The sequence below is a fragment of the Artibeus jamaicensis genome, unplaced genomic scaffold, assembly GCF_021234435.1.
Source record: "Artibeus jamaicensis isolate MK-2021 breed Jamaican fruit bat unplaced genomic scaffold, CSHL_Jam_final contig_793, whole genome shotgun sequence".
Classification (NCBI taxonomy): domain Eukaryota; kingdom Metazoa; phylum Chordata; class Mammalia; order Chiroptera; family Phyllostomidae; genus Artibeus; species Artibeus jamaicensis.
In genome coordinates, this window is record NW_026521975.1 from 7,454,064 (window position 1) to 7,470,764 (window position 16,701).

At 32.4% G+C, this 16,701-nt stretch overlaps 1 protein-coding gene across 4 annotated transcripts in view; it reads left to right on the forward strand.

Moving 5' to 3' along the window:
* ACAP2 (ArfGAP with coiled-coil, ankyrin repeat and PH domains 2) overlaps positions 1 to 15,663 on the forward strand; it is a 162,508-nt gene extending 146,845 nt beyond the window's left edge. For all 4 annotated transcript variants that reach the window (XM_037137166.2, XM_037137168.2, XM_037137167.2 and 1 more), the window contains 5 exons: positions 376 to 563; positions 967 to 1,076; positions 2,677 to 2,787; positions 5,252 to 5,313; positions 11,121 to 15,663. In XM_037137166.2, coding sequence (XP_036993061.1) covers positions 376 to 563; positions 967 to 1,076; positions 2,677 to 2,787; positions 5,252 to 5,313; positions 11,121 to 11,221 — 572 coding nt within the window. In that variant the 3' untranslated portion in view covers positions 11,222 to 15,663. The remainder of the gene's footprint in view (positions 1 to 375; positions 564 to 966; positions 1,077 to 2,676; positions 2,788 to 5,251; positions 5,314 to 11,120) is intronic.
* Positions 15,664 to 16,701: the final 1,038 nt, after the last annotated feature.

Consider the following 16,701-nt stretch of genomic DNA (forward strand, 5'->3'; position numbering starts at 1 on the left):
TTTATAAGAAAAGAAGGTTAACCACGCCCCTGTTTGGGGAGTGGTTAGTATTGGAAATAAAATATCTTTGTGACAATCTCCCATCACCTCATTTTGTTAAATTAGTGGTTTCTTATGTCACAACTTTCACATCATGAGACAGTTGTTTTTTTTTATTGTGGTAAGTTTCACATAACGTAAAATGTATTACCTTAACCATTTTTAAGTATATAGTTCAGTGACATTGTCTATTCACATTGTTGTGAATCACTACTATCCGCCTATAGAACTCTTCATCTTACAATACTGAAACTCTGGGCCTATTAAACAATAACTTCCCATTCTTTTCTTCCCCAAGAGTTCATTTTTAATAATGTGTTTGTGTTTGGTTTTCAGAGGGAGAAAGGCAAGATTCTTCTGTGTTTCTTGACTCTAAACATCTTAATCCAGGACTCCAGCTTTATAGGGCTTCATATGAAAAAAATCTTCCTAAAATGGCTGAAGCTTTGGCTCATGATGCAGATGTGAACTGGGCTAATTTGGAGGAAAACAAAGCAACGCCACTTATTCAGGCTGTATTAGGGGTATGGATTTGTACCTTGAGAATTTCAGTAGTACCAGAGCATACAAAAGCACAATTCATTCAGAACGTGGCCTGAGCATTATTTTTTGTTTTAAGAGATGGGTTGGAAAATCAAAGAAGCTAGTAGATTTCTGGGCATCACTTTGATTATTGTCAGCTCAACTTTTTTTCTCTTAAAGGAAGAGAATTCTAGTAATGAAAGTAGTGTGTTTTGCTATCTTACAAACTGCAAATTGAATCTTTATTGAAACTAGTTCTTGGGAAGAAATTATATAATTTATTTTGCTGGGGGGTATTTTCTCTTTAGGGGAGAATGAAATGGAAAGGCTATTAGAATAAAGTAAACACTCTTTTCAGTAGAAATGTGTTTCTTTTTCTTACATTGTTATCTTCTTTCCTCTAAGGGCTCTTTGGTGACGTGCGAGTTTCTCCTACAGAATGGTGCTAACGTGAACCAAAGAGATGTGCAAGGGCGGGGACCACTGCACCATGCCACCGTCTTAGGGCACACAGGGTAAGCTATAGTGCTTACATAGTTAAGTATATTTTACTTGAAAAATTATTTTGAAATAATGTTTTGCTCTAAGAGATGAGTTAGAAAATAGAAGAAGCTAGTAGTGATTTCTGAGCATCACTTTGTGTAAGCTCAGTTGCTTTTTTCTTAATGGAAGAGAATTCTGGTAATAAAAATACTATTTTGCTAGATCACAAACTTTCTCTCAGGATAAAGCCTTTAGGGGGACTTTGTAAAACGATACTTTCCTATGACTTACATTGTCATGATGAAATTGGAAATTTTAAAAATTTCATTCAGAAAAAAAGCTGTCTGTTACTTTTCAGATAAGAAAGTTTCAAAGCTTACTTTGAACTTCACTTGTCATATATATATAGGTCAATTTCAGTATTTAAAACTTACTCAAATTATGATGATTTTTGTCAGACAACTTTAAGTCTGTGTGTATATTTATGCATGTAGACATACATTATGTACATAACACACACATTTTAGGAGAATTTTGTAACTTTGGACATTGTAGTTTTCCCACAGGATAGCTAAAGTCAAATTTTAAAGTAAATTATTAGTGTGCTATTGTGTGGCTTCTGGAGCAATATTTAGACTTGCAGAATAATAACACCCTGAAAGTAGACTTTCTATTAGAAGGTACAAATGAAGTCAAAATGTTGGCGTTGTATGTGATTGTTCTTTAATAAAACATCTCAGGATATCCGATTCTTATTACCTTAACAAGCAAACTGTTCTTTTTTATGCTTTCCTTCTATCACTAAAGAGATTCAGTTCAATAACTTTATAAAAACTTTTCTGTACTTAAAAATGGTAGTATTTAACTCCTTCTTTGTATTTCCTTCTTAAACAATCATACTTCTTCCCATTTTACTTTATAGGCATCATTTACTCCTATCATATTTATTTTATTTTTGTCAATTTATTCAAATTATAATATTTGTGGAGTATAGTTGGAGGACTACCTCCCACCCTGCTTTTGGCTTCCTTTTTTCCCAAATGATTACCTTAAGTGACTTTTGTTTTAAGTTTATAGATATCTGTGTGTATCTCTTAATGATATTCTTTGAGGGTAGGGACTATAATTTATGTGTCCTACTTTGCCATATAGTACCAGGTTAAATATGAAAATGTCTATAGACTTATAAAATGCTGATTGTGGTAAACTTTAGCAGAGTCAGTGTCCAATAAATATTTGTAGAATGGCCCTGGCTGGTGTGGCTCAGTGGATTGAGTGCTGGTCTGTGAATCAAGGGGTCACTAGTTTGATACCCAGGAAGGGCACATGCCTGGGTTGTGGGCTAGGTCACCAGATGGGGGCATATGAGAGGCAACCATACATCAGTGTTTTTCGGAAGAAAACATTTCGGAAAAGAAATGTCTTTCTCCTTCCCTTCCCCTCACTCAATCAATCAATCAATAAATAAATAATAGGTAGGTAGGTAGGTAGAATTTCTTATGGAGTATTTATAGAATGAATAAGAATTTGCTAACAAAAATGTTATTTAAGTTAGGGAGTACTTTTTATTTTTTAAGGTAATTCTTAACTTTCTTACTGGCAATATCTCAAAAATGCTATTTACTCAAACAGGCAGGTATGTTTATTTCTAAAACGAGGTGCCAATCAACATGCCACTGATGAAGAAGGGAAAGACCCTTTGAGTATAGCTGTGGAAGCAGCCAATGCTGATATAGTGACCTTGTAAGTATTTTCTTTTTACTTGATTATTTCTCATATAATATATTATGAAGTTTTAGTATAGAGTTTCCTGGGTAGTTATGAACTTTAAACTGGCCATTTGTTTACTATGTATCATATACTTCTCTAAGTACATTAAGTATATTAAGCACTTTATTTACACATGAACTTATTTGGTTCTCACAACAATAATATCATCCTATGAGGAAGATAGGAAGATAGGAATTCTGGTAATAAAAGTACTATTTTGCTAGATCACAAACTTTCTCTCAGGATAAAGCCTTTAGGACTTTGTAAAACGATACTTTCCTATGACTTACATTGTCATGATGAAATTTGAAATTTTAAAAATTTCATTCAGAAAAAAAGCTGTCTGTTACTTTTCAGATAAGAAAGTTTCAAAGCTTACTTTGAACTTCACTTGTCATATATATAGGTCAATTTCAGTATTTAAAACTTACTCAAATTATGATGATTTTTGTCAGACAACTTTAAGTCTGTGTGTATATTTATGCATGTAGACATACATTATGTACATAACACACACATTTTAGGAGAATTTTGTAACTTTGGACATTGTAGTTTTCCCACAGGATAGCTAAAGTCAAATTTTAAAGTAAATTATTAGTGTGCTTAAGGAAGCCAAGCCATAGATAATTTGAAAAACTGTTAAGAGGTAGAGATGGTTGGGATTGGCAACCAAGAATTCTGGCTCCAAAACCCATGTTCTTAGCCACTTCTGTTATACTGTATGACCAGTAGGAATAACAAAGAAAAAAAAACCAGTGGTTCTGCTAAAACATATTCTTTTAACCCTTAGTACAGTATTGGGATGGGGATTGGACTGGTACAGTACCAGGCTATTACTCTGCTACCTCAAGAATTAAAGGATTATAAGTAGGGAGGACGCCTGCATTGGTGTTGGTAACTTTTGCAGTTGCCACTGCTTTTGGGCAGTAATACTTTAGGATCCGTTTGTACTTATTTTTCAAAGAGTACTCTTGTAAGATGAAAGTGCTTATTTTTGAATGTTTGGATACAATTATTATGATTTGTTAAGGAATCTTTGATTCTTTAAAGGTCTTTGATTTTTATCTCAGATCATAGTTATTTGTTACATTTGTAATCTAGAAAAGTGATTTCATCTACACGTCATTATGTAGGAAATTTCACGCATATGTTGTATGAAGTCACTTTTTCATTCTATTCAGGGCTGAATGAAGCCCAGAATTATTGATTCCCTGTTACATGAGTAGAGACAGTTCCATTCACACTACTAAATCCCAGTTACTTACAAAGAGAAACTCCCATGACTGCTCAAACTCCTGAGCTCCCGCTGAGAATTTCTGACTTGCCGTATATCACTCTGCCCTGACCCCTGCCAGATTTTTTAAAAAGCATACTTTCTCTGTACTCAACTTTCTTTTCCCACTGGAGGGGTTATTGTTACTGTGGAGGCTATTGTAGGAAATTTTTAAACTATTAAATCAGGATAGGTTTATAATTAGAGAGAGGTAAGTTATTAAAGAAAAGATAGGAATAGTATAAAGAAACGAATCTTGGTTTTGCAGGGTTCCCAGGCAATTCTTGTGGCCCCTCTTCCTCAAAGATATCTGTTCCCAAATTATATGAATTTTTGAAAATAGTCATTCTCTCTGAAAAGTCAGACTACTAAAGGGAGAATTATGGCGCTCTTAGCAATTCACAAAGTGGTTGAAAATGGAGATGGACGGGGTTCGTGGTAGTGAGAAAGTAGGAAAAGCCCATGTCAGATGCTGCAGGTGCCAGAGAGAGCATGTTGGAAGAGAGAGAGGCCTGGGAAAGCGATGAGTATTTGGTGGCCTGAAGGACAGGAGAGTAACACATGGAAAGAAATTCTTGTCTTCTTAATCTAGTGCTTCATGACTTCCTACTGCCAGGAAGAATAACCCCCAAAAGAATGTATAACCAATATGGTATTTTGGGGAAAATCTTTGTCACCTGTGGTCATTATTAGGATGTTTGTATATCAAAGTATATTCCCAATATTTAGATCTAATGTACACTGTTTACACGTTTGGAACTATCTCCCCTCAGAGTGAACCAGAGTGAACTTCTTATAACCTATTCTATAGAAGCAGTAATTTCAGCAGCTGGCAGTTAAAGATTGATAGGTTACTCTAGAAGCCAGGATACTCTAAAGTCTGGGGGAAGCACACTACTGAGGTGCTGCAAGAATCCTGCTCAAATAGAGCTGAAATGCACTTTTATTGCTTCTCTCATGAGAATTGTATACAGTGAAATACAATTATTTTTGTATCTCATATTGTTGGGTCTGATAGAATAAAAGCCTGTTTATTTTAGTGGCAAATATTGGTAAAAAAAAATTACATTAGTACATGTTTTACCTGCTTATATAATATACTGATTAGTTTATGAATAGTTCTATTGTATGACTTCATCTAAAAATGCTTTCACTTAATTTTAGGTTACGTTTAGCAAGAATGAATGAAGAGATGCGGGAATCGGAAGGACTTTATGGACAGCCAGGTCAATATTCTACTAATAATCATACTGAAATGCAGTATAAGAAATGCATTCAGGAATTTATCAGTTTACAATTAGAAGACTCATAATTCTTTAGCAAACTAACTTAATATTATAGAGTTTCAATAACTTGTAAATTATGAGTTAAGTATGTACTGTACTCACTGAATTCTTGGGGGTGGCTAACTCCTGGGCATTTAAATATCCATAACTATTCCTATTACAGTGCACTTGCTGTGTTTAACTCTGGCTGCTGATTTTTCTCTGCTGTACAGATGTCTTCCACCAACATTCCAGCGAAGTAAACGGAATGGTCATATATCTTTATACACTTACAGCAGCACAGTAGTCATATTCTTTTTGAAATTCTCTTTAGCTATCAAGTGAATATAACAAAATGGTTTTCTTTTTGTTATTCAGGGAATTTCTATAAATTATGTTCAGGGAAAAAAACAAATCGCCATATGTTTGGCATATGTAAGTCAGTATGGAAAATACCTAGAAAATGAATTACGAGTTTTGTACTGTGATATAAACATGAGTTGAACGTTTAAAAATAAAATTTATCAGAAAGTTAAGAACTCCATAATGGAAGTGGAGTTAGCTTAAAAGGTATAGAGAAAAGGTCTCATTTTACCTTAGAGCTTTACCCCAGGCAATTGTACAGTATCTGTTGGATAAATAGAAGTTTTTTTGAACAATATTTTGTGAACCTGATGGCAGAGTAGACTTAATCATATTAGAGAAATCTAACTCAGGATCAGCTCTAGTCTCGTTTTGAGTAATTTTCACCCTTGAGTCAGGATGTTAAGAAAAGGAAGAAATGTTGATCAGATTCCTCTCTTTGATGAACATATCAAAGAATTGAATCTGCAATTTTATGAATTTGAATGTAGAGATTACCGATTTATCTGTTTTAAACTTACACACATATTAGTAAGAAATTTCTGGAATTCATAACTAAAATAGTTGAGATTGGTATATTTGATTCTTTTTAGTGAATATTAATATATTATCTAAAAGTGGCTTGGTAATATCTATTCTTATTTTAAAGTGTTTTCAAATTTCTGTACTTTGCGCTGGCTTCAGCCATTTACTTTTATTTTAACCAGGTTAATATATAATTAATATAAATATGGGGCCATTCTTTTCTCAGAGGACTGTATTTACTACTCATTTTTGGTAATTTAACAGGGAACAAGTAAGGACTTTGAGAATAGAGGAGCTTTATCTACATACTTCTAATCTAGGGTGTCCCGATTTAATCCTATGGATCAAACAATACTACTGACTCTTGATATGCCGAGATGTATGAGAGCTGATTAAGGGTGAAGTCTCAGTGTTATTTCTGAATTTCACCCATTTGTTTTAAACTTGAATGTTAGATTTTTAAATAAGTTATAATTTTGTAACATATACTTAAGTGATAGTATTACTAGGCCATTTTTGAGGCCTTTGTGTTTAAGCACTTTAAAATAAAAATTATTCGAAGGCTATAACCAATATTTGTGAGATAAGAGTAATCTTCAAGATTTTAAGTTAAACAATTTTTTTCCCTGAAATTTTAAAAATTTAAATGTTTGGTCAGCATCTCTTTCCTTAAGGTGTTTGCTGATGAAGTTACACCCAACTGATGAGTAAGGTCTGTGGTTGACTTTTCTCTGGAGATGGGACACTTGAAAGGATAGGGCCTCTGTGTTCTTGCAACTTCTAGTTCCACCCAAATTGTTTGGGCTTCTATCACCATTTAGGAGTATTCATATGTCTCTTTCACTGTCATTTTATGTATAAGTTTACAGGTATATACTTTCCATTCATCCTTAGAAAAATTAATTTTTGCAATTTATTTGAATGAAAATTTGAAGGGAAAATAAAAGCCTTTTTTAAAAAGATTTTATTTATTTATTTTTAGACAGAGGGTAAGGGTGGGAGAAAGAGAGGAAGAGAAACATCAATGTGTGGCTGCCTCTCACATGTCCTCTACTAGGGACCTGGCCTACAACTCAGGCTTGTGCCCTGACTGGGAATCAAACCACTGACCCTTGGGTTTGCAGGCCAGTGCTCAATCCACTGAGCCACACCAGCCAGGGCAAAAAAAAAGAAAAAGCCTTGTTTTTGAAATAAAACTTTTCTACTACTCTCAAATTTCAGTTTATACGTTAAAAAATAGATCAGAATTCTGGAAATAGTGTATCAGTGAAACAAAATGAGGATTTGATCTATTTGAGGATCATCTTAATGATAATTAGATTTTTCTAATATTTCTAACTAGATTTATTTAGAGAGCCTGATATTTAAAGCAGAAAAATTTTATACTTACACAGTGACTTGGTGAAACGGTGCAGCAGTTGCTCTCTGGCCACTTTTCCTTTATGAGTCTTTGGAAAGCAGATGGGTTTGCTTAGGCAACAGGTCTTTTTCCCCCTTTAACTATCACTATAAAATTTTCTCATAGATTTTGATTGTTTATTTTACCTAGATTTTTGTTGTTGTTGTTGCCTAGCATAAGAAAGAAAACCTCAGAATTCTGGATAATTTTAAAATGCAAGTATTTTCAATCTTGATAATTAAGAGCCCTAACATTTAAAAGGCATGGACCTATTTCTAGAAAACCCAACTTCTGAATTTTCCATCTAAACCCTAACTGCAGAATCCCAATTTTTTGCAAGGTGTTTTTAAGAGCATATGTTTTCTGAAGGGAAGATTTCTCTATCCCTCTTTATTAGTTCCTGTGACTCTTAGAAGGATTGGGTGAGTATAGGGAGTTTGTGTAAGATACCCTGTCCTGCTCTGAATCGGTGGAAACCAGCTCCTCTTGATTGTTGGCAGTTTCTCAGCTGGTTGAAAATCACTGCTTTACTTAACCACTGCTGGGATATGAGTATGTTGCTGTCAAAGGCTGATCACTGTTGTAATCAGTTATAGAAGGAGGGTGTAATCGACGCAGAATGGGTAGGATTAGTTGGGGGTAGGGCTTCACATGCTGCCATCTCTTTGCTCAAAAGCAAAGTCAACAGTATCTTGGATCATTGTAACTGCTGTTGCAGTGGCTAGTCTGAATACCAAAACTCAAAAACTATTTTAAACTATCAATGGAAACTTAGCAGTCCACATTTAAGAACTCAGAGCTGTCCAGGCACATAGAAAATTTAACTTTCTGAAGAGAAGTACAATGTGACTAAGTAATTCAGAGAATATAACTTAGCGTTATCAATATTGGGTAATTAGTTACTTACCATTTACAGTAAACTGTTAAATGTACTTCTATGAACTTCCCAGAGCATTATATTTTGTGTTAACATTTATGTATTCTAGTGTAGACAAGTTATATTTGCCTTGGGGAAAATTCTGAATGATTAAAGTTATATTTAAATTTTAAAGGATTACATTGAAGTTCAATTTGTGTTAACTATATTAAATATCTCAGTAACTATTGTTATTGTAACATTTGTTTTTTGACCACACATTTTCAGGCCTAAGAAAAGTATTAATTATATTGATAGTCCTTTATTTAGTGCTTTTTTAGAAACTGAATATTAACAAAAAGTTTTTTTGTGTGTTTATGAAGGTGAGACTTCCTTCTGAATTGATTTAGCTCTTTTAAAATGTTTTCAGTAAGTGAAACCAATGATCAGTATAGCACCGACACTTTCCTTCAAGGAAGCATTTAATTCAATGAATAAAAGATCTTACAATATTTTTTGCATGGTACAATGGTTCTACTAAAATATACTTGTGTAATAGGTACTAGATGATTTTAAAATGAAAACTGGAAACCCACAAAAAAAAACCACACAGCTTGTTATACAAAATATGCATTGCTAATAGTAGAAGCCATATTTTGCCATCGTACTGTTGCACTACTTAAGAATGCTCATCTGGTGCTATCTGTAAACTATTTGGCATTAGTGTCTGCTAGATCCTTCTTCCTGTTTCTTCTTGAATGTATAATGTGTGCCTTTTAAGTTACTTCTGGTGTGGAATGGTAAAATCAATGTGGTATTTTTATATTATGATCTGCACTTAACACTTTCTTGGAAAGTAAAATTCCGGACTCTCCAGTTAAATAGTATTTTAAAAATATTTATAATGTTTACAATAAATATTTTAAATATTTTAATTCAATATCTAAGAATAAGAAAAATTGTTAAATATTTTGTATGGTTTCTTAATTGATATTTAATGTTGGTATCAGTTTATTTATATCTTTTATGGCTAAAAATGGGAAGAGATTGTGGTTCGACTTTTAATGTGGGAGTAAACTTTTAAGAAGTCATGGTATGAATTGGATTGTCTTCCCAGTTGTTTTAACATATCAGCCTTTATTTTTATTGTTTTAGTAATTAATAATAAGTTAGATATTACTCTTAGCCAACCCTCTTAAAGAGTCTCTCCTTTTTTCTTTTTAAAGTAGATTGATTGATTCAGGTCATTAGAAAATCTCCAGGGTTAAATGAACACTATGTAGAGATTTTAATAACTTGCTTTTTGCAGAGATTAAATATTGAAAGTATTAAAATTTTTAATTGAAAATTTTGGGTTATGCTGTTGATCTTTTTACTATATCTTTATTCCCCTTCACAAACTTTTTCTGATTCTCTAGCTTTTGGTATGACATCTGTTGCCTCAGAAACCTCTGTTTTCAAAAGTTGACAAAATTTACGGCACTATTAACAATAACCGTAGCAAATGAGTTTATAATAAGATGGATGCAAGGTATAGTATGGGAAATACTTATAAAACCATGTTGCAACAATAGTCATGTAAAATACTGTTTTAACAGTGTAAGTCTTAAAAACAGAACTATCCTAAGTTTCTGTATAAAGCTGATGTTTAATAGGAAGCATTCATCATGGATGATTCATCTTGAAAATAAGGTTTTATTTTATACATATCCTTTATCTGAGGAATAATCTGTATGTGTGTACATATTTAATTTCTCATGGCAAGAAATAGAGTATTCAATCTGCTGTAGTATCAATGTGTATAATCTAAACCATATTTGTATGTATATACATATGTCTATTCTGATTTAACATGTTTTGGGTACCTATTCCCTTTTTTGTCATAGCATTCTTGCTCATATATCCTACAGTAAATAAAAAACTTCTGACTAAATGTGAAATTATGATTTCATAGTCATTTTCTAGGCTTTTCCATTTTATAAACTTAGAGGTAGATTAGGTACATTAGTTTTAGTTAAGCATTAAAGTTGGAGTTCAGAATTATTTTCACATGCTATTTATATTCAAATGCCTATTAATTAAAGGATAATATTAAAATAAGGTTTCCCCACACACACACACCTGATTATCACTTTTGTCTTGTTAATAACTTGCATCCATCAGAAACATTTAGTATTTGTTTTTGATCTTCTGGTCTTGATCAAGGGAAATATTTATTTAAAGAATACCTTGTTCTTAAAAATGCAGTAAAATTAAATTTAAAAAATTATATTAAATGAACACAAAAAGAATGCCTTGTTTACTGTACCTCACTTTTATTTCTCCTGTATTACTATAAATGTATTTCTGTACATTATTTTCAAATACTTGCATCTTTGCTCTTTTCTAACTCTCAACTTTACTCTGTGGCTGCATTTGAGGTGGTTTATTCAGGTATAGTTTTTTTTTTCTTTCTCTACATACTTTTCCAACATTTATATTTAGTTCATCTTTTTCAAAAATGCTTTTCTGAACAAAATTTTAATATAATAAATTATAACATAATAACTAGTCATCAAAATGAATGTTTATTAATTTGTTTCATTGTATAAATTTTTAAAGTGTCCTTATTTTACTTTCATGCAGGTGATGAAACTTATCAGGACATTTTTCGTGATTTTTCCCAAATGGCATCCAATAATCCAGAGAAACTAAATCGTTTCCAGCAAGATTCACAGAAATTCTGAATTTTTTAAAGAAGGGGAAACTATTAAATCTTGTGACCTCCTAATGTATATATCTGAAAACTCACAGATTTTTACTACTTTAATTCTACTTAATTTTAGTAGCTATTGAACATTTTGGAAAAAAGGTACCCAATTCATTGATACAAAGTAAAACATAGATCATAACTAGTTGGAAGAGAAGCCTACTTCAGAACCTCAAGAAAGGAAAAAATTCTGTTTAAAGGGCTGTTTTTATAGCTAAAAGTTATCGGTAGACTTAGGCCATCTTTATGTTACTAGATCCTAAGCGTTAGGCAAAAAAAATCTTTTTTTTTTTTGCCAGTGGGTGGTGGCATTGATTTTTCTTCTGTGCATTGGGCCCCGTATTATTCATTCAAGCCTGTCTTCATCGAGTGGGAGCCAGCTGTCCTTCCTGTTTCAAGAATACAGCTTTTCAGTAGTTTTCTGTATGATTTTTAGGGTTTCAGAAATTGTGTTGTTTTCTTTTGGTAGCCTAGTTATCATACACACAATATGTAGTTTAATTATTAGAACCAAAGAGTCTGTTTCCCCCATTTGCTCATAAATGAGTTATACTCCTTAAATGTCTGGTCATTGTCCAATACTTTAACATACACACAGTGGCTATACAGATAAATATAACTCAGCCCTTTAGATTTATTCCATTTTATGGAGCAAAAAGAAGCCCTTAACAATTTTTTTCATCAAAGAATTCTGTTATAGATCTTGTAGTTCTTTATTGTTGGGTTGATTTCCTAAAACCTTGAAAAATTTATTGATGTAATAAAACTGTTTCAAAGGTTGCTTGCAAAATTGTGTTTTCATCAGACTTAAAACTTTCAAAGGAAAAGCTGATTTATAAAATAATGTTGAATACTTTTACTTGAAATTTGTCCTTTTCAAAATGTATTTTTGTTATTGGTCCTTGTGGAAGAAAAATCTCTTTGTAAAGGAGGAAAAAACATCATGTTTTTCTTAGTTTTTACTAAAATATGACAATATATTACTTTTTAATTTTTCTAACGTCCGTCGTATGTATTTGTTGTACACTGTGTATATTCTTTTAAATTATAGCATTACATAGGTTTATATTTGGTTTTATGGATCACAAACCCTTGAATTCCAAAATACTGTGGGTATATTAATTTACCATGTATAGGCTACAAATTGGTCTGATTCCGTCTTTGGTTGACACATGTCATCAGGAATATAAAGTAATTTAGTAATTTTCTTCATGGCTTCTTTCTAATAATTGTCAACAATTAAGTTTAATCTTTTACAAGTTACATGTGTTATTGATACTCAGTTTCTAAATAAAAGAGGTTTTTAAACTTGAGTAATCAAATATATAGATAAATAATATTTAATTGGTAGATAATATACTTCCTAACAGCCCCGCCCCAATAATTAGGGCTTTATAAATTAATCAACCATCAAAACAGAATCTGTCTAAACAGAAATTATACTGAAATAATTTCACATCACAGAAAAGGTTTCATGTTTGACCAAATTGCATGCATATGATACTTATTTAGTAATAATCACTGCATATTAGAGAAGAATTAAAACTATATTTATGAATTATTTCTAAGGAAATGTAACTTCCAAAGCCTTGTATTATAATTGAACAATAACAGGAACATTAAATCTTTCCTCTTTCAACTCAAGAGTCATAGATGTATAATACTTTTATAGACTGTACTTTGAAATTATTTTTTTTAAAACTCAAGGATAAGAAAATACGTTGAAACAAATGGAAGGAAGGAAAAGGAAAAGAGAGGGCATCATTTTTCTTTTTTATCTCCTATTCCTGTTTAATCTTAGGACTTTACTCCTAAAGCTTCTAATCTTTGTCTGAGGAAGCCTAGGCAGTTTCCTTTTGGATCCAGCCATTGGTGCATCAGAAAACCTCTGGGATCTCTGGGAAGGCAGTTTTTCATGACACTCTTACCTATGGATTGAGTCATGACTTGTTAACATGACAGTAATTAGTGTCTACTTAAATTTAGTGGTGAGAAATGTATTTGAAGTACATGAACGATGATCATGTTTCTGAATATCTTCAGAAAATGCGAAATCTTTAACGGTACAGGGAGTCTGGTACTACAAAAATACATTTCTGTGTCTTTGATTTCTTGAATATGCTGAGACATAATTTGGAATTAAATTCAGCAGAAATGATACAGTAAACAGCAAGGCTATAAAATATAATAGTTACAAAGTAGGTTGACTCTTACCAGGGTAAGTTTAGCTGTGTCAACTAACAGCTTTTCTGTAGTATGAAACAAATCTGAGTTTCATTATGCTGTAAATCGTTCAGTGCATTTTGAGAAATTATAGTGTAAACAATGTTACTCATACTCTTGGGCTTCATAGGTGAATCTGATTACCTTTTATTTTCTTTCCCTAACTGATCTGCTGTTAGTTTTTGATTCCTTCTCATTCTTTTAGCTCATATCATTAGCTCATTAACTCGTTAGATTAATATCAAAATAAGAATTTTATTTGTACTATGAAGAGTTTATTGGGTACAGTTTCATGTTAGAACTACACTAAAGGTAATTTAATTGATTTTTAGGGTCTTAAAAATTACTTTTGGTGTACAATTTTTAGAAATTCAGGACTTTCCAGGGATTTGCTACATTACAGTGTTTGACTAATTTATACTGGTCTTCACTATAGATTTTAGTCAACTTTGGTGTTTGCTTTTCAAAACAAATAGATTTAATTTGGAATATGTACTTTGGTTCTTCAAGAGTGCATTTTGGAAAAAAATAGCTTTACAATCTGAATAACTCAAATTTGTGATGCATTAAGCAATATTTTAGAAATATAATTTTATACACATAAAGTATGGTCACAATAAACCAAATTGTATTTAAGACTAAATTTAGTGCCCATTTTGAATAAGACATTTCCATATCACTCTTAGAGTGTCAAATTAACTTTTCTGTTTGATAGCACTTTTTATCATGGACATGAGCTGGAAAAATGGTGTTTTTATAGAATTGTCCAGAATGACTTTACACCTGCATGACATAGTGGAAAGAGCACTAACTAGTAGTTACTATTCTTTTTGAATTCAGGGTCCTCACATATAAAACAAGTGTGATGAAACAAAGTGAAAATATGGCAGTATCCCCTTATGGCTGTTCTGCTGTGCACAGTGTACTTTGACATTACTTTGTCTTACCTGGTTTCACAGTAGGATGTCTTGCGTCTTACTCTAAGAGCACCAACATCGTCTCTTCTCCGATCTGGGCTACACGTCTTGTTTTACCAAGGGAGTCACTGGTTTGCTGGTTGGTGACACAGTACCAGCACCCCATCTGACTACTAGTCAAAGGCACTTTCTTTGCATTGTGAACTGATTTGAAATCATTGTAAAGCAGCAAAATCTGATAATGACTGCCAGCTTTCCTTGTGTTTTGATAAAAACAACAAATATTATGGAGAACCTGGATATAAAATTATCTTGAAGGAATAGAGTCAGATTGGAAGACATTAAATTGTAGGAAAATTTATTTTTTTTTGCAATAACAAACATTAATGAGTAAACCAGCACAAAGGTAATTTTAATTTACCAGGTATAGGCATACCTCATTTTATTGCGCTTTGCATTATTGGGCTTCACAGATGTGTCTCTACAAGTTGAAGGCAAGACACGCCACCAGCAATAAAAGATTATGACTTGCTTTACTGCGATACGTGCTTTATTGTGGTGGTCTGGAAACAAACCCACAATATCTCTCAGGTTTGCCTGGACTTACAAATTTCTTGATGAAAGAACTAAAATAGCTTGGGTTCAGTTTCATTGAATCCAGACATATACGAATATGATTTTGTGGACATCATTTTTTGTTTACATAAATTTACCTACTTAAAATGAGATAATGGGGGGAGGGAAGCAAGGTTTGATTAAATAAACTTTTCTCTGTATTTGTCTTTGTACTATTTTATGTTATACATGTCCTTATTTTTCTTCAAGATTCCTCCCCACATTCTGGGTATAAATTTTAAACAGGGAAAGCTTGCTACATTATAAAGATTATTGACATCATTTATTTTACACAAAGGCTTAAAGCTTAATTTTTGGAAATAATGAGTTAACTTTTCTATATGTGTTTACTTGTGCTTTGTGGAATTTTGGGATCATTCCAGTCATCAAGACATTACATGTAATATTTCTTGCTGCCTGTGAAAAGGTGTATTTTAAAGAATGTATAACCAACACATCATTTAGTTTTTATTAGTATGTAGAGGATTTGTATCTCATTTGTGAATGTGGTTTTACTGTAGTTTGTCATTGTAAATGGAACAAAGTACATTATAGTTATTCTAAAATGTACATTATGTAAGAATTGTAAATATTACACTTGATTAAATACTTTGTATGCTGAAAAAACTGTAAGTCAATAAAAATTTCTGGCATAGTTCTTTTATGCTCAGATTTTCACTTTATTGTAAACTACAACTATAGGCGTGTCTGCCATGTTTAAGGTCCTATTTTCCTTTCCAGCCATGTCAGATTCATCCAGATCGCTCCTGTTTCCTGATTGCTTCAGGAAGGAAATCCATTTTGATCTTTTAAAAAATTTTCTTCTGCCATACAGAGTTGTATGGCTCCGAATTCACTAGATAAAAACCACAAAGGTTTTGGGAGGCCCTAACTTTTTTTTCTTTCTGTTAGGATTGACACATATGTTGAAGTTTCTAATCTATATAACATATTCACACTCAGTCCTTTTAGTAAACAAAAACATTTTTATATGAATTGAGATAAAAGGAATGGAAGGATTGAAAGAACAGATTTGGAAGTGAATCATCTAATTTTGCGTTTAAAAGCTAATTGAAAACAGACATGTAAAACTTTTCTATGTAACTTGCTTTATTCCCCTTCATTTCATTTTCAGGATAGCTCTCTGAAAAAGAGAACCCATGTGACTAGTCAGTAAATGTTTTGAATGAAAACAAAACCTGCTTTTTTCTTATTCCAAAACAATGCATTTTCATTATAGAAAAATGTTTTAGTAACACGTAAAAAGAAGATAATCATCCATAATTCTGTCATCTGCCCAGACTGTCCAATGTGGTATCCACTGGCCCCTTGTGACTATTCAAATTTAAATTGAAATACACAGAGTTAAAGGTTTAGTTTACCTTTTGCACTGCCAGGGTTTAAGAGCTCACAAATGTACCTTGTGACTACCATTTTCAGCACAGCAGGTTATAGAACATAACCATCATTATAGGAAGGTCTATTGGATAATAATCTTGGGGGGGGTGGATTACTTCCTTGGTATATGCCCTTACAGACCTTTGGGTTTGTGTTTATGAGATCATACTGTTTTGGTACCTGCTTCTTTCACTTAAAGGGGAACACATTTTTAAGTCTTGTATATCACTTTGGGGAGAATTTTAATATTTTATTATAAAAAACTTCAAGTATATACAAAAGTACAGAGAAAAACTTCAATAGC